We start from the raw sequence: 18,783 nt of genomic DNA on the forward strand, positions 1-18,783 counted from the left end.
CCAAGACGCCTGCAAAACCGAAACAAAATAGCAAGATGACTACCAGCAACATTGTAGCGCCTCATCCTGACGGCTTTCTCGACTGTTTCCTGGTGGTGCATGCTCTGAGGGCTGTCTGCCTTCACCCTCCACTGGAAGCCAAGAAGAAATCTCCTGTGGGTCGACAGAATCTTCCCCCTTCTAACGCAGGCACCAAACTTCTGCATCACCAGTCCTCTGGGTCCCCTCTCATCCTGACGAGCGTGGTCCCTGGAACACAGGAGCTGGGTCCAAGTGTCTCCCACAGTTCAGTGGCCCTTCTGTCCAATGTTGGTGGAAGTAAGTCCTTGCCTCCCCATGCCAGACAGCAAACCTGTGTACTGCGTGATTTGCAGCTGCTCCGGCTTCTGTGCACTTTTCCAGGACTTCCTTTGTGCACAGCCTAGCCTGGGTCCCCAGCACTCCCTCCTGCATTGGCCAACTCGCTGAGTTGGACTCCGACGTCGTGGGTTCCTCCTTTGTGATTCTGAGTCGACCACTGTCCTTAGATCTTCTAAGTGCCTGCTCCGGTACTTCTGCGGGTGCTGCCTGCTTCTGTGGGGGCTCTCTGAGTTGCTGAGCGCCCCCTCTGTCTCCTCCTCCAAGGGGTGACATCCTGGTGCTTCCTGGACCCCAGCAGCCCCCCCTAAATCCTCAACAGCGACTCTTGCAGCTAGCAAGGCTTGTTTGCAGTATTTCTGCCTGGAAACACTGCAACCTCCAGCACGCCGTGGGACATCTTCCATCCAAAGGAGAAGTTCCTAGCCCTTTTTGTTGTTGCAGAATCTTCGGCTTCTTCCACCCGGGGGCAGCCCTTTTGCACCTTCATCTGGGGTTTAGTGCGCTCCTGCCCCCCCTGGACACTTTTGTGACTCTTGGACTTAGCCCCCTTCCTTTACAGGTCCTCAGGTCCAGGAATCCATCTTCAGTGTTTTGCTGGTGCTTGTGGTTCTTGCAGAATCCCCTAACACGACTATTGTGTCTTTCTGGGGTAGCAGGGTAACTTTACTCCTACTTTTCAGGGTCTTGGGGTGGGGTATTTTAGACACCCTTACTGTTTTCTCACAGTCCCAGCGACCCTCTACAATCTCCCATAGGCCTGGGGTCCATTTGTGATTCGCATTCCACTTTTGGAGTATATGATTTGTGTTGCCCCTAGGCCTATGTCTACCTATTGCATCCTATTGTGATTCTACATTGTTTGCACTACTTTTCTTACTGTTACTTACCTGTTTTGGGTTTGTGTACATATAGTTTGTGTATATTACTTACGTCCTAAGTAAGGGTATCCTCTGAAATACGTTTGGCATATTGTCACTAAAATAAAGTACCTTTATTTTTAGTAACTCTGAGTATTGTGTTTTCTTATGATATTGTGCTATATGATATAAGTGGTATAGTAGGAGCTTTGCATGTCTCCTAGTTCAGCCTAAGCTGCTTTGCCATAGCTACCTCTAACAGCCTAAGCTGCTAGAAACACCTCTATTCTACTAATATGGGATAACTGGACCTGGCACAAGGTGTAAGTACCACAAGGTACCCACTATAAGCCAGGCCAGTCTCCTACAAGGGGTCTCTGACGTCACCCGCTGGCACTGGCCACTCAGAGGCCTCCATTGTGCCCTCACACCTCTGCATTCAAGATGGCAGAGGTCTGGGACACACTGGAGGAGCTCAGGGCACTACGCCTGGGGTGGTAATGGACAGGGGAGTGGTCACTCCCCTTTCCTTTGTCCAGTTTCGTGCCAGAGCAGGGGCTGGCGGATCCCTAAACCGGTGTAGACTGGTTTGTGCAAGGAGGGCACCATCTGTGCCCTTCAAAGCATTCCCAGAGGCCAGGAGAGGCTACTCCTCTCAGGCCCTTAACACCTATTTCCAAAGGGAGAGGGTGTAACACCCTCTCTCAGAGGAAACCCTTTGTTCTGCCTTCCTGGGACTAGGCTGCCCAGACCCCAAGAGGGCAGAAACCTGTCTGTGGGGTGACAGCAGCGGTAGCTGCAGAGAAAAACCCCAGAGAGCTAGTTTGGCAGTACCAGGGGTCTATGCTAGAGCCCCAGGGATGCATGGGATTGGCACCCCAATACCAGATTTGGCATGGGGGGACAATTCCATGATCTTAGACATGTTACATGGCCATATTCGGAGTTACCATTGTGAAGCTACATATAGGTATTGACCTATATGTAGTGCATGCGTGTAATGGTGTCCCGCACTCACAAAATCCGGTGAAATTGCCCTGAACAATGTGGGGGCACCTTGGAGAAACAGCAGCACTCATCTTCCTGGACCTCTCCGGAGCCTTCGACACGGTATGTCATCAGACTCTCCGCACAAGGGTCCGCAACAAAGCACTGTATTGGATCTCGTCATTTCTCAGGGGCAGAACCCAGAGAGTCCTCCTCCCGCCATTCCTGTCAGAAGCCTCTGGAATCACCTGTGGTGTCCCCCAAGGATCTTCACTCAGCCCGACACTTTTCAACGTCTACGTGGCCCCCCTCGCCAACATCGCACGAACATACCACATCAACATAGTATCCTACGCAGACGATACCCAGCTGATCATCTCCCTCATTAAAGACCCCACAACAGCAAAGGACAACCTCCACAACGGACTCCACGCCATCGCCAGCTGGATGGAATCAAGCCACCTCAAGTTAAACACAGACAAAACAGAAATACTCATCTTCGGCCCCAACCTCTCAGCTTGGAACGACTCCTGGTGGGCCATCTCCCTAGGATCCGCACCCTCACCCACCACCCACACACGCAACCTGGGCTTCATCTTGGATTCCACACTCGGCATGACTCAGCAGGTCAATGCGATCTCCTCTTCCTCCTACAACACCCTCTGCTTGCTCTGCAAAATCTTCAAGTGGATTCCCGTTGAAATCAGGAAAACAGTCACCCACGCCTTGGTCAGCAGTCGATTGGACTACAGAAACACCCTATATGCAGGAATAACAATCCAACTCCAAACAAAGCTGCAAAGAATCCAGAACGCGTCCGCCCGCCTCATTCTAGACATCCCACGCCGCGACCACATCTAACCCAACCTCAGAAACCTGCACTGGTTACCAGTATCAAAGAGGATCACCTTCAAAATCCTCATCCACGCACACAAAGCCCTCCACAACACAGGTCCTGCCTACCTCAACGACAGACTCACCTTCCACACCCCCACCCGCAACCTTCGCTCCGCCAACCTTGCCCTCGCCTACATCCCCCGCATTCGCCGCACCACCGCCAGAGGAAGATCCTTATCTCACCTAGCAGCCAAGACCTGGAACACCCTACCTCTCCACCTCCGCCTGACCCAAGACCTCCTCTCATTCAGGAAATGCCTCAAGACTTGGCTTTTTGACCAGTAGCTCCCCCCCCCCCCCAGTGCATTGAGACCCTAATGGGTGAATAGCGCACTTTATAAATCCAAATACAAAATGTAATGTCTAATATCATGTCAAAGCCAATAGGCAGCTGAGCTGAATACAAAATGTAATGGTTAACTCCATGTTAAAGCCAATAGGCAGCTAAACTGAACAAAACATATAATGTGCTACTGATGAACATTGAGCAACTAATATGCGCAGTGGTGAAACACAAAGTCATTGGTCAAACACAATTAATAGCATCACAAGCTCCTGGCTGGCCTGAAGGTTTTCAGCCTTGGCCTTAGGCCAAGTACATAGTCCACAATGTCCTGTTTAGGTGACTTATAAGTTATTTATGTGCAGTGAAAAATGGCTGTGAAATAACGTGGACGTTATTTCACTCAGGCTGCAGTGGCAGGCCTGTGTAAGAATTGTCTGAGCTCCCTATGGGTGGCAAAAGAAATGCTGCAGCCCATAGGGATCACCTGGAACCCCAATACCCTGGGTACCTCAGTACCATATACTAGGGAATTATAAGGGTGTTCCAGTATGCCAATGTAAATTGTTGAAATTGGTCACTAGCCTGTTAGTGACAATTTGGAAAGAAATGAGAGAGCATAACCACTGAGGTTCTGGATAGCAGAGCCTCAGTGAGACAGTTAGTCATAACACAGGTAACACATTCAGGCACACTTATGAGCACTGGGGTCCTGGCTAGCAGGATCCCAGTGACACAGGCAAAAACAAACTGACACACAAGTAAAAATGGGGGTAACATGACGGGCAAGATGGTACTTTCCTACACTACTTCACTCTCGGCACTCATGTCTACTATTTTTTGCTTCTCAAACTTTTCTGGATAGAAAGTCAATTGGAATAAGAGTGAAGCTCTCCCATTGTCCCGGGGCACAACAAAAGCAGCTATCTAAGGCTACAATTCTCAATGGAAAGCAGATCACCTGAAGTATCTAGGTATTTATATCAACACTGGTTTAGAACGTACGATTCAAGATAACTTAGATCCACTCATTGCTAAAACGAAGTCAGAATATGAAAAATGGTCCCATCTTAACCTCTATTTTTGGAGTAGAGTCCAGGCAGTGAAAATGATTATAGTGGCTTGTTTCACTTATGTTTTAGGTATGCTACCTTTGACAGTTAAAATATCAATATTGCAAGACATTGACGAAGGTATTAAAACCTTTATTTGGGGATCTCTGAGACCTAGACTCAAGCTCTCCAAACTGACTGCTCACAGGCGATCTGGTGGCCTTAGTTTACCAAGCATTGAACATTACTATACAGCCCTCCATTTATCTCAATTGGTTTATCTTTGGCCAATACAGGATGACCCCCCCACTAAGGGTTCTTATTGAAAGGCAATTTTTACCGGCATCTTCAGGTTTGCAAATGTTTTATTCTCATAAATCGGCTGCTTTACAAACTTCTAACCCTAATATTCAGTCTATGCTTAAGATTTGGATACACTCCCACAAACTCTTTAAGAGTAATCCAAGGCTACATAATAATGCTCCCATATGGCATAACGCTGATATAAGAATTGGGAAACAGACAATTTCCTGTAATACATGGGAGAGAGCAGGTATTCTAATGTTGGATCATTTATTCACTTTAGAAGGCAATCTTAAAACCTTTACGAGGCTTCAGATAGAATTTCAAAACCCTAGCTCTCAAAAGAAGAAATACTTACAATTGAAACAAGCTCTACTTAGAAGACTAGGACCATTTCCGTGGATACCTGAGGATTCTCCATTCTTACAATACTTAAAAACTTGGGGGAAATTGAAAGGAGCGGTCTCTGGATTTTATAATCTCATAGTGCATAAACTACACTCATCACCATTACTAGCACAACTCCACATCAAATGGCAAGTGTTACGTATTTGTAGAGAATTCCAATGAGGACTGGACGGATGTTTTTTATGAACATGGATAAAGAAATCAGAGAGGCAAGAATGAAATTTATTTTTTACAAAATTCATCATAATTGGTACTACTCACCACAAATCAAATCAATAATATTTATAAAGCGCGCTACTCACTCGTGAGGGTCTCAAGGCGCTAGGGGGAGGGGGTTACTGCTGCTTGAAGAGCCAGGTCTTGAGCTGCCTCCGGAATGTGAGGTGGTCCTGGGTGGTCCTGAGGTTGGCGGGGAGGGAGTTCCATGTCTTGGCCGCCAGGTAGTAGAAGGATTTCCCATCTGCTGTTGTGCGGCGGATGCGAGGGACGGCGGCGAGTGCGAGGTTGGCAGAGCGAAGTTGACGGGTGGGCGTGTAGAAACTGAGGCAACGGTTGAGGTATTCGGGTCCCTTGTTGTGGAGGGCTTTGTGTGCGTGGGTGAGGAGCCTGAAGGTGATCCTTTTGTTGACAGGTAGCCAGTGCAGGTGTTTCAGGTTTCCGGAGATGTGGCTGTTGCGGGGTATGTCGAGGATGAGGCGAGCAGAGGCGTTTTGTATTCGCTGAAGACGTTTCTGGAGTTTTGCGGTGGTTCCTGCATATAGGGAGTTTCCATAGTCCAGGCGGCTTGTGACGAGGGCGTGGGTCACAGTTTTTCTGGTGTCGGCGGGGATCCAGCGGAAGATCTTTTGGAGCATGCGGAGAGTGAGGAAGCAGGAGGACGATACGGCATACACAAAAACTCAAGGCAGCAGGTTTACTACACCATTCTACCTGTTGGAGGTGTCCTCATGAGGACTGTAATATCCTACACATTTTATTTCGATGTCCAGTTTTGACGGAATACTGGTCTTCTATAACTTCCTCTCTACACAGAGCTATCCATGTGTCCATTCCTTTAACAGAAAAATTAGTTATATTACATGATGTTACTGATCTCCCAAATCTAACAACCCATACAAGACGATTGATGGCTATCGCACTCACTGCAGCACAAATATGTATATTACGACATGGGAGAACACCACAATACCCTACACATGATGACTGGCTTATTGAAATGTATAACATGGCATCATATGAAAAGCTGTTTCACAGTTTGCAAGATAATATTGGGATTTTCATCCAAATTTGAAATCCCTTTCTAGCTAATACATATTCTATTAATATTCATACTTAAATGTTTTCTCCTTCCTTGTCTCCTATCCTTATTAACCCCTTCGCTGCCAGGCCTTTTCCCCCTCCTGTGCCGAGCCTTTTTTTGGCTATTTGGGGCAGTTCGCGCTTAGGCCCTCATAACGTTTTGTTCACATACTCTACCCACGCCCCAAATTTACCTCCTTTTTTTCAAACATCCTAGGGATTCTAGAGGTACCCAGACTTTGTGGGTTCCCCAGAAGGAGGCCAAGAAATTAGCCAAAATACAGTGAAAATTTCATTTTTTTCAAAAAAATTGGAAAAAGGGGCTGCAGAAGAAGGCTTGTATTTTTTTCCCTGAAAATGGCATCAACAAGGGTTTGTGGTGCTAAAATCACCAGCTAACCAGCTTTCAGGAACAGGAAGACTTGAATCAGAAAACTAAATTTTTCAACACAATTTTGCCATTTTACTGGGACAAACCCCATTTTTACGATTTTTTGTGCTTTCAGCCTCCTTCCAGTCAGTGACAGAAATGGGCATGAAACCAATGCTGGATCCCAGAAACCGAAAAATGTCTGAAAAGTACACAAAATTCTGAATTCAGCAAGGGGTAATTTGTGTAGATCCTACAAGAGTTTCCTACAGAAAATAACTGAATAAAAAAATATTGAAATTGAGGTGTAAAAATCTGCAATTATTCTCTACGTTTTACTCTGTAACTTTTTCCTGCAATGTCAGATTTTGTAAAGCAATATACCCTTACGTCTGATGGACTCTTCTGGTTGCGGGGATATATAGGGCTTGTAGGTTCATCAAGAACTCTAGGTACCCAGAGCCAATAAATGACCTGCACCCTGCCTTGGGTTTTCATTCTATACCGGGTATACAGCAATTCATTTGCTGAAATATAAAGAGTAAAAAATAGCTATCAAGAAAACCTTTGTATTTCCAAAATGGGCACGAGATAAGGTGTTGAGGAGCAGTAGTTATTTGCACATCTCTGAATTCTGGGGTGAATTACAGGGCATTTCTCAAATAGACGTCTTTTTTACACACTCTCTTATATTTGGAAGGAAAAAATGTAGGGAAAGACAAGGGGCAATAGCACTTGTTTTGCTATTCTATGTTCCCCCAAGTCTCCCGATAAAAATGATACCTCACTTGTGTTGGTAGGCCTAGCGCCCGCGACTGGAAATTCCCCAAAACACAACGTGGACACATCCCATTTTTTGACAGAAAACAGAGGTATTTTTTGCAAAGTGCCTACCTGTAGATTTTGGCCCCTAGCTCAGCCGGCACCTAGGGAAACCTACCAAACCAGCACATTTATGAAAACTAGAGACCTAGGGGAATCCAAGATGGGGTGACTTGTGGGGCTCTGACCAGGTTCTGTTACCCAGAATCCTTTGCAAACCTCAAAATGGGGCTAAAAAACACATTTTCCTCACATTTCGGTGACAGAAAGTTCTGTAATCTGAGAGGAGCCACAAATTTCCTTCCACCCAGCGTTCCCCCAAGTCTCCTGATAAAAATGGTACCTCACTTGTGTGGGTAGGCCTAGCGCCCATGAAAGAAAATGGCCCAAAACACAACGTGGACACATTCCAATTTTTTTACAGAAAACAGAGGTGTTCTTTGGAAAGTGCCTACCTGTAGATTTTGGCCCCTAGCCTAGCCGGCACCTAGGGAAACCTACCAAACCTGTGCATTTTTTAAAACTAGAGACCTAGGGGAATCCAAGATGGGGTGACTTGTGGGGCTCCGACCAGGTTCTGTTACCCAGAATCCTTTGCAAACCTCAAAATTTGGCTAAAAAACACATTTTCCTCACATTTCGGTGACAGAAAGTTCTAGAATCTGAGAGGAGCCACAAATTTCCTTCCACCCAGCGTTCCCCCAAGTCTCCTGATAAAAATGGTACCTCACTTGTGTGGGTAGGCCTAGCGCCCACGAAAGGAAATGGCCCAAAACACAACGTGGACACATCCCAATTTTTTTACAGAAAACAGAGGTGTTTTTTGGAAAGTACCTACCTGTAGATTTTGGCCCCTAGCCTAGCCGGCACCTATGGAAACCTACCAAACCTGTGCATTTTTGAAAACTAGAGACCTAGGGGAATCCAAGATGGGGTGACTTGTGGGGCTCTGACCAGGTTCTGTTACCCAGAATCCTTTGCAAACCTCAAAATTTGGCTAAAAAAACACATTTTCCTCACATTTCGGTGACAGAAAGTTCTGGAATCTGAGAGGAGCCACAAATTTCCTTCCTCCCAGTGTTCCCCCAAGTCTCCCGATAAAAATGGTACCTCACTTGTGTGGGTAAGCCTAGCGCCCACGAAAGTAAATGCCCCAAAACACAACATGGACACATCACATTTTTTCACAGAAAACAGTGCCTACCTGTAGATTTTGGCCTCTAGCTCAGCCGGCACCTGGGGAAACATAGCAAACCAGCACATTTATGAAAACTATACACCTAGGGGAATCCAAGATGGGGTGACTTGTGGGGCTCTGACCAGGTTCTGTTACCCAGAATCCTTTGCAAATCTAAATATTTGGCCAAAAAAACACTTTTTCCTCTCATTTCGGTGACAGAAAGTTCTGGAATCTGAGAGGAGCCACAAATGTCCTTCCACCCAGCGTTCCCCCAAGTCTCCCGATAAAAATGGTACCTCACTTGTGTGGGTGGGCCTAGCGCCCACGAAAGGAAATGAGCCAAAGCACAACGTGGACACATCACATTTTTTCACGGAAAACAGAGGTGTTTTTTGCAAAGGGCCTACCTGTGGATTTTGGTCTCTAGCTCAGCCGGCCCCAGGGGGGTGACGACGCAAAAAAAAAAGATCCCCAGTGCCTAGTGGTTTCTGCCCCCCTTGGGTGCAGATTGACCTAAAATCATCCGATCTGCCCCCAAGGGGGGCAGAAGTGGTCTAAATACAATTTGCCCCTCCAGGGGAGCGACCCTTGCCTAAGGGGTCGCTCCCCATCTCTAAAAAACAAACAAAAAAAACAAACAAAAAAAAAAATTTAGCCCTGGCGCCTAGAGGTTTCTGCCCCCCAGGGGGCAGATCGTCTAATAACAATAGGCCGATCTGCCCCCAGGTGCGGCAGAAATGGCCTAAAATAAATTTGCTCCCCCCATTCCCCCCGGAGAGCGACCCTTGCCTACGGGGTCGCTCCCCTTGCGTGACGGCGCAAAAAAAAAGATCCCTGGTGCCTAGTGGTTTCTGCACCCCTTGGGGGCAGATTGACCTAAAATCGTCTGATCTGCCCCCAAAGCGGGCAGAATTGGCCTAAATACAATTTGCCCCTCCAGGGGAGCGACCCTTGCCTAAGGGATCGCTCCCCATCTCAAAAAACAAACAAACAAAAAACAAAACAAAACAAAAAAAATTAGCCCTGGCGCCTAAAGGTTTCTGCCCCCCCAGGGGGAGAACGGCCTGATAAAAATAGGCTGATCTGCCCCCAGGGGGGGCAGAAATGGTTTAAAATATATGTGCCACCCCCCGGGGAGTGACCCTTGCCTATGGGGTCGCCCCCCCTTGCCTGACGGCGCAAAAAAAAATATCCCTGGTGCCTAGTGGTCTCTGCCCCCCTTGGGGGCAGATTGACCTAAAATCGGCCGATCTGCCCCTAAAGCGGGCAGAAATGGCCTAAATACAATTTGTCCCTCCAGGGGAGCGACCCTTGCCTAAGGGGACGCTCCCCATCTGTAAAAGAACAACAACAACAAAATCCCCGGTGCCTAGTGGTTTATGCCCCCCTTGGGGGCAGATCGGCCTAATTAAAATAGGCTGATCTGCCCCCCTGGGGAACGACCCTTGCCTAAGGGATCGCTCCCCTTACGTGAAATTCACAAAAAAAAAGAAAAAACTCCCTGGTGTCTAGTGGTTTCTGTCCCCCTTGGGGGCAGATTGGCCTCATAAAAATAGGCCAATCTGCCCCCAAGGGGGGCAGAAATGGCCTAAATATAATTTGCCCCATATGGGAGCGACCCTTACCTAAGGGGTTGCTCCCCACCTCTAAAAAAAAAAAAAAAAATTATCCCTGGTGCCTAGAGGTTTCTGCCCCCCCCGGGGGCAAATCGGCCTAATAATAGGCCGATCTGCCCCCAGGGGGGGCAGAAAAGGCCTTAAAAAAAAATGCCCCCCCTGGGAGCGACCCTTGCCCAAGGCGTTGCTCCCTTATGTCCATTTAATTTTTAAAAACACATCCCTGGTGTCTAGTGGGCGTTTTGACAGCCGGATTGCTATCATTCCGGCTGCCAAAACGCAGAGAGAGACTTCAAAGGGAAGGGAATAACTTTCCTTCCCTTTGAAGCCTCTCTCGGCCTCCCCCACGTCATCATTTCTCTTCCGATCGCGCTGGTGGAGGCGCTGTGACAATCAGCGCGCGCTCACGCGCTGTCATGTACTTCTCAATAAACATATATTTTTTTTAAAACACATCATTTTAATCAAGTTTATACATCTTTTCCATGTCCAATCCACGTCCTTTTCCTCACTGTAGCGCTTTAAACACAAAGAAAGGACTAGCGGCATCAATATAAACAGGATTGCCACTTTAAATGAGTTCCAAAAATACAAAAAACATACAAAGGTTATCATGATGTGCGCAACTTACACATACATGAATTCATCTACAAAACTGAATACAATCCTTGGTTGTTGTCAGAGCACACTCCCCAAATAAATGCAAATAAATTTGGATGCATTTACATACTGGATACATCAGTTTGTCTCCTCAATCACTGCTGGCTGATAATGAAATCCATCCAACTATTAAAAAATATTATTTCTGCTGTTCCTCCTTTTAAAGACCATTAATTATACAAGGAAACCCTTCCCTTTCTTTGAAATAAACTGCTCTGGGGAATGGGGTCCCCAGGGCCTGAAAAGGCGCTGAGAGGAGAGGCACATGGCCTCCCTCCCCTCTAATTAATAAGCCCTTGGAGGGTGGGGATCCCATGAATGTTTTTCCAAGGGAGGCACCAGAAACTTTTTTTTACATATTCATATTACATTGGAGGAGAGAACACTTCAAAAAAAGACATAAAATGCATTAACAAAGACATAAAACGCATGGATTGGAGGCCAAGGAACTGTAACCCCTTCCTCTGATCTTACCCTTTACAGTCGAGAGTTGTGCCACTGAAATCCCTATGATCAGTCCCTTCCTTGCTGGTACCAAACATTACAGATTCCTTGGGAGTGGTAGCCTCTTCCAGGGGTGATGCTAGTGGCCCCCTCATGCCCAGCCTATGGCTTAGGGAAGCTCGGGGCGCCTTTTGAATTTTGAACGTTTTCATAAATTTTGTTGTAATTAATAGACATCTCAGTACTGGTGCATACGTGAAATCACTTAAGATCACTCGTGGGCACCTGTCGCTAGGGTTCCTGGCTGGTAGCAAACATCTTCATCTTGGTAAGACACTGGATGTATGCAGCATCAAAGGACAACCACAGGAGGGCCATTCCCCACTTCTTTCCCTCTGGGTTATGTCAGGACCCCTTTTAGGGGTAATACACAAGCTTCCCTGTCATAGCAGGCCTCTGCAGGTGAGTGTTGGCTGGCAAGATGTACATCACCATTTTTATTCTGAGAAGAAAGGTGTGGGTACCCATTTCTGAAGACCATTGTGGGCTCCAAGCCTTCTGTTTTACTTTGAGAAATACAAATTGCTGGATTGGCTGTGGACAACTGCCCATTGCCAGGATGTGTGATTATCTGGAACTTCCGTCCTGCTTATCAAACATCTCTTTGGACATGGACCTGCTTGCACCTGCTGCTCTTGGTGCTTCCAGAGCATGGACCCGAGGACTTCCCATTTCCCTTTGATTGGAAGCAAGAGTGAAGGCCATGCTGAAGGTCTGCTGACCTGCCCTGCAGCTGAGCTTGCGTCTGTGGGGGCCACCAGCCAGTGCAGTAAGCAGAAAGATGTCAAAATAGTGCCTAGGAGCCACAGTCGCCCATCATCAGGGATCCGAGGAAGGCCGCCTTAAGAGACTACTTATACAAATGATGGGGGTGACTCTGCCATGTGCATGCGTACTCCTTCCCAGCACCTGCTTTTATTGCTTTGCTATTTGTTGACCATGCTGTTTGTGTGGAAGTCCATCAACCAGCGGGCCTACATGCTGCTGGAGAAAGCAAGGGACTTTTGGGAGATTTTGTTGCTCACTCTTACTGTGGGTCAGTCAGCAGTCCACCACTCTTCATCGTGAAGATTAGTTCTTTCCTTTTTATGATACCCAAGAGACCCCAATATCACAAAACAGTGCTAATTGGTAAATTTCACTGTTTGCGAATGCAAAATAGCCTTCCACGATGTATGAAAGGCATTGCAGTCCCATTTCAAGGATTCAGAAATGTTTGATTCCCTTAACATTGCCACTCTGAATACGGTATTCCTATTTGCGATTCCCTATGCACATGTATCCAGCATTTCCTGTTTTTGGTGTCATTTTATTTATTAAACTTTGTTTTCTATTTTTCTAATTTGGTTTGTGATTATTCTTGTGCTGTGTTTTCACTTTATACTGTTTGTGCGTTGTATATATAATTTATACATTGCCTCTAAGTTAATCCTGACACTTTTTGAACCAAAGTACCAGAGGTTTAAGCAGAGTTTAATTTGGTGACCTTTGTGGTTCACCCTGACACCGACTGTGGTTATTGCCTGAGTGGGGATTCTACCCATCCCAACCAGTATCCTATTTTCTTACATTGTGTATTTTGTAAATGTTCTCAGTTTTTTGGAGTATCTACGCTTTGTGATCATAAATAGATATTGTGTTTCTATTTAGGCGCTATTTTATTAATGCATTAGCTGTCCTTACCTTTGTTGTGTATCATGCTGCAAGTGTGTTTTACCATTCCACCACTATATTTCTTGTAAATATATTTATAGTCTTTAGGTTTTATTAAAGTTGTGTGTACTTGTAAAAACTGACAACTGTTGCTGGACATTTGTATCTTGATTGCACTTGTGAGACCTGTAGCTGGACTACTAGTTGGACTACTTCTCCACATCTTCCTGAAGTAGGCAGCTTGGGATGCTAAGATTCTATTGAGATGGCCTGACCACTATCTAGGGTAGAAGAGCACCTGCCCTCTCACCTTTGATAATCCTGGGTTGCCTTTGAGGCTGGGATAAAAAGATAACCCATGTTGGACAGTCCCTGGGCTTCTTAGAGTGAGCTGGGAGCAGAGCAAGTGGCTTGGGAAGCTGAGCACTTACAAAATCTACTTCAAAATATTATCAGAGAAAATTAACTTGCAAAATTTCAAGTTGACGCCGGTGAGTTATCATGGACGTTCATGATGGGCACAGAAAGTGTCAATGATCTATAGCGCCCTGCGTCACCGCAGAGGAGCTTTGGTGCAGTCCATGTACATGTCTCATTAGCTCTGACTGTCAATGCTCATTTATTCTACTCTTCACCTGCTCCTCATGCGAAGTTCACATCCACTCACCTGTGAGGAAACAGCACCAGGTTTTTAGTCCCAGTGTGTAAGATGGACGACTTTGGAAGATGCTCTCCATATCGGTTCAGAAGCTGTGCTGGGATTGGTCCGGGATGGGTTATCGCGATATTCAGTGAAAGACGATCAGATCAGGAATTTGGAATTCTGCAAACCAAGCACAGGGTTAAGTGATGTATAAACTGCATCATCCAACTATTAAATGGAGAAACTGAGTTTTAAAGAAAATCTATGCTCCAATATTTATTTAAATGATCATTGAAATATTTTTAATATTTTTATTCTTTTTGTTTGAAAGGTCTCTGCACAAGGATTTGCTACACTAAAAACATGTGCTATTTATTGACAAAAGAAAGTACTTATTTTTAAATACATTTAACACATTTGAATTCTGCAAATCGTGATGCTCTCTTGTCCGTGATAATATGTCCATAGATTTTTTTAGAAGTAGCTTTAAATATTAAAAAAATCTTGCATGTAATGTAGTATTCCTAATGTGTGGTCCTTAGTCAGTTTTTTCAGAAATCAGTTATGTTCTCAAGCTGAAATTCATTGCTTTTAATTTCTAAATCTAGAAGGTATGTGAGAGAGGTGACAGGCTTTTAGGGCCTCATTGACAAGCTCCTTGCTGTGCCACCCTGTTCACGAGGAAAGGGCAGAAATGTGCTGCATCTACCAGGTATGGCACATTTCTTTCATCTCCCCCTGCCCTGGTGCACAAATTGCTCCCATATGCCAATGCAGCACCCTTGCACCATGGTGCAAAGACCCCTGCAGTGTAGGATGATTGTTTTTCTGAGGTCCTGCATCTGCGTCCTGCACAAAAACGATTGCAAAATGTTTTTTCCTCTTCCTCTCCGTCCTGCAGTATGTAGCACACATGGAAAGTGGAAAAAAACGGGAAAAAATAAAGATAAATATATAAATACAGATATTTTTCCCTGTTGCTTCACTCTTACGTCACCTCTGAGGTGGCTTAGGAATCTGACACATTCCCAGACTAGTAAATCTGGGACTGCGTCAGATTCCATCTGGTTCCATGGGTGTTGATGGGGGGCACTCCAAGCAATAGTAAATCTAGAGTGTATGTGAGAAAGTCAAAATACTTTTAATTTCTTAATCTATCTGAGTATCTGAGAGAGCCGACAGGCTTTTAGTTTCTAAATCTAGAGAGTATCTGAGAGAGCCGACAGGTCAGGTAGGATTCATCCAATCACTTTTCAGGAGCACAAATGCTTCAACTTACATTGAAACTGCTTACACGGTCACTGTAATTATGTGAATATTTAATTAGGTTGATAGATCTTACATGGGGCTTCAAGTGCCCTGAAGGATGCCTCACCAGTGACGGGAGGAAAAGGTAAACAGTCGGCTAAATTGGAAGAGTGAAGATGGCAGGTTTGTTATGGTCTGAATCAACAGAGCAACTGTCGCCAGACGATTGTGGTAATCACCAGGGAAGGGGCTTTGGCTTGACCCACATGCTGGGAGCCGGGAGTACATGATTTTATTGGGCAGAAATTGTTGGGTAGCAGGAAAAAAAGAGTGCTTGCTGCACTGTGATTGGTTCCCAGGGGGATTCAGCTTAGCGAAAAGAGCTACCACATCCAACGTTGTGGCGCCCTAGAGGAAGTGCATCATCCAGTGGCATGTCTTGTTCTGTGCGCATCTTCATACGTTTCCTGTTTCGCTGTGGCGTATTCATGAGCTGGTATTGGCCAGAAGCTCTAAAGATCTAAAAATCACAATTATACGTTCTTTCATCTTTTATCAAATATTTTCTCCTGCTTTATTCAATCTTCTGTGTTTGATCACAGAGTAAGGATGGAATGTGGACAATAACAAAAATGAAACTTTTCACTGTAACTCTTTAAAAATAGTTAAAATGCCAAAGAGACTAAGGACCACCTTGATTACCACAGTTGTAGCACTTGCACCATGCAACGTGGTGCATGCGTGTAGGAGGCTGGCCTGGCTTCTAGTGGGTACCAGAGGTACTTACACCTTGTGCCAGGTCCAGTTATCACTTATTTGTTATGCCGCGACGCTCCCCGCGGCCGCGGGCTCCGGTTACCGCGGCGCGGCACGTTTATTCTGGCGTGGCCGGCGCCCGGGTCGCGGAGAGCCCCGCGGCCGACGCTCAGGTCGCGGGGGTTGCCGCGGCCCGGGCGGGAGCCATGGAGGCTCCAGGGAGCCGGTCTAGGGGTCGCGGCACTCGCCGCTTGCCCTATTTCAAGTTCTGCCGTAAAGGCAGAAGCGGCAGAGCCTGAGACCGAATTCCTGGACGCCTTGACGGTGTACTTTGCCTTTCGCCCCTCGCAATTTGTCCAAGATAAGACCAAGGTGGGGTATTTGATTAGTGCCTTATCAGGGCCAGCCTTGGTTTGGGCCACACCTCTAGTAACCAGAAACGATCCCTGTCTATCTAATTATTCCACCTTTATCACTACTTTTAAACAGATGTTTGAACGCCCTGGACTCGAGGCGTCAGCAGAAGAGGCTCTTTGCGAAGTCCAACAAGGGAGTCAAGATGTATTACAATACATCACCCGTTTCAGACAATTAGCAGCAGAAACAACCTGGGTGGAACATACCTTGGTGACACTCTTCCGTAGAGGTCTCAGAGAGGACATCAAGGATGAACTAGTGCATTCTGCCAGAATAGAAAAACTCAAAAGATTGATGGACCAGGCACTAACGATAGAATATCGGTTGAATGAACGAAGAATGGAGAAAAAGAAGAGTCGTTTGCCTTCTCACTCAGTACCATCTCGTCCCTTCGCCCATCGTACCGAGGAAGTCCGTCCTGAATCCAAAGGGAATACCGAGGAAGAGCCCATGCAGATTGACACAGCTCGCAGACCTTTATCCGCCAGTGAAAGGGAACATAGACGAAGGAAGGGGCTTTGTCTATATTGTGGTGCAGCTGGTCACCTAATTCGCGCTTGCCCCATTCGTCCAACCAAGCCCTTGGGAAACGCCAACTCCCGTCCTCAGTAAGAAGGGTGAGGACGGGATATCGTGATATACCTTCTATTTGCTCTTCCAGGGAGGAAGGAACTGCTCTTTTTCTCTTACCAGTTACCCTCCATTTAACTGATGGCCGGGAAGAAAGAACTTTGGCCTTATTGGACTGTGCGAGTTTGATCAGATATAAGTAAAATACCTGGGATACTGTATAAACCAGACCGGAGTTGCCATGGACTCAGACAAAGTACAGGCTATATTGAATTGGCCATCTCCTTCTTCCATCAAGGAGACACAATGTTTTCTGGGGCTAGCCAACTTCTACCGACAGTTCATAGCAGACTTTGCCCAGAGAACCAGTTTCATTACTCAAACCCTCAAAAAGGAACATCTAAAGAAAGGGTTTTGTTGGACACCAGGCGCTGAGTCAGCCTTTCAGGACTTAAAGAAAGCCTTTATTCAAGCCCCTATTCTTCGACACCCAGACACCAGCAAGCAATTCATTGTTGTCACAGACGCCTCAGAAAGAGCCATTGGGGCTGCCTTGTTACAAAAACAAGACGATGATGACCTAGAACACCCTGTATTTTATCTATCACACATTCTATCTGATTCTGAGCGAAACTATTCCGTGCTAGAACGCGAATTACTTGCCTTAAAAGTCGCGTGCACCGAATGGAGACACTTTTTGATGGGATCAAAAGAACCCTTTGAAGCCCGGACCGATCACAGAAATCTACAGTGCTTAAGAAATTTTCAGTGCCAAAATAGCCGGCAGGCTCGATGGGCCTTCTTCTTCAGCCAATATGACTTCTATATCACCTACATCCCTGGTTCTCAGAACATCCTAGCGGATGCCCTGTCCCGACGTTACCCTGGGTGCGGTGATTCCGCGGTTCAAAACTTATTTGACAACAATAAAATCATAGGGGTAGCACAGACTTTTTTAGATCAAGTCAAGTCCGAATATGCCCGTCTACACGAAACAGAACTGAAAAAGTTACGTCCGCAGCTGCACACAGATCATGACTATTATTATCGTGATAAGGCCCTGTTTTTACCCACTAAAGCAGTGCAAATCGAAGCTTTACGCATGTGCCATGATTCCCCTATCGCAGGTCATCGAGGAATGAAAGCCACTCAAGATCTTTTGCTTCGCTCTTTCTGGTGGCCAACTCTCAAGGCTGACACTGAGGCATATGTGTTATCCTGTCCTACGTGTGCTCAAGCCAAGACACCCCGAACCAGACCTGTGGGGTTACTTCGCCCATTACCTGTTCCCCCAGGCCCATGGCATACCATATCCACCGATTTTATGTGCGCATTACCTTCCTCAATGGGAAACCACGTCATAATGGTAACTGTGGACTCCTTCACCAAGATGGCCCACTTCACGGCCTTGAGAAAGTTACCAACGGCAAAGGAGTTAGGTCAGATCTCTACTCAAGAAATCTTCAGGCTACATGGGTTACCCCAAGTTATTATATCGGACAGGGGTCCTCAATATATCTCCCGATTCTGGAACAATTCTGCAAGACCTTGGAGATCCAGGTGGCCTTATCATCCGGGTTCCACCCACAAACCAATGGACAAACGGAACGACTCAATCAGGGACTTGAACAGTACTTACGTTGCTTCTGTAACGCTACACAAAGTAATTGGGCTCCCTACTTACCGCTTGCAGAATTCTCCTATAACAACTCTCTACACAGTGCCTCTAAGGTCTCTCCTTTCTATGGCTCTTACGGTTTCCATCCCAGGGCCTTCCCAACTCCCCTGAGAGACAACTCCAATCTTCCCGCCATCTCCTCCTACGTTCGACAGCTACGGGGTATACAACAAATTATCCATTCCAACCTTGTGTCCTCCAAGTCCCGCATGAAGAAGAT

The 18,783-nt window shown here is 46.2% G+C and overlaps 1 protein-coding gene across 3 annotated transcripts in view; it reads right to left on the reverse strand.

The window, feature by feature from the left end:
* LOC138246679 (carcinoembryonic antigen-related cell adhesion molecule 4-like) overlaps positions 1-18,783 on the reverse strand; it is a 228,503-nt gene that overhangs the window by 31,751 nt on the left and 177,969 nt on the right. For all 3 annotated transcript variants that reach the window (XM_069201443.1, XM_069201441.1, XM_069201442.1), the window contains one exon: positions 13,919-14,074. In XM_069201443.1, coding sequence (XP_069057544.1) covers positions 13,919-13,988 — 70 coding nt within the window. In that variant the 5' untranslated portion in view covers positions 13,989-14,074. The remainder of the gene's footprint in view (positions 1-13,918; positions 14,075-18,783) is intronic.

This window comes from Pleurodeles waltl, chromosome 7, assembly GCF_031143425.1.
Source record: "Pleurodeles waltl isolate 20211129_DDA chromosome 7, aPleWal1.hap1.20221129, whole genome shotgun sequence".
Taxonomy (NCBI): Eukaryota; Metazoa; Chordata; class Amphibia; order Caudata; family Salamandridae; genus Pleurodeles; species Pleurodeles waltl.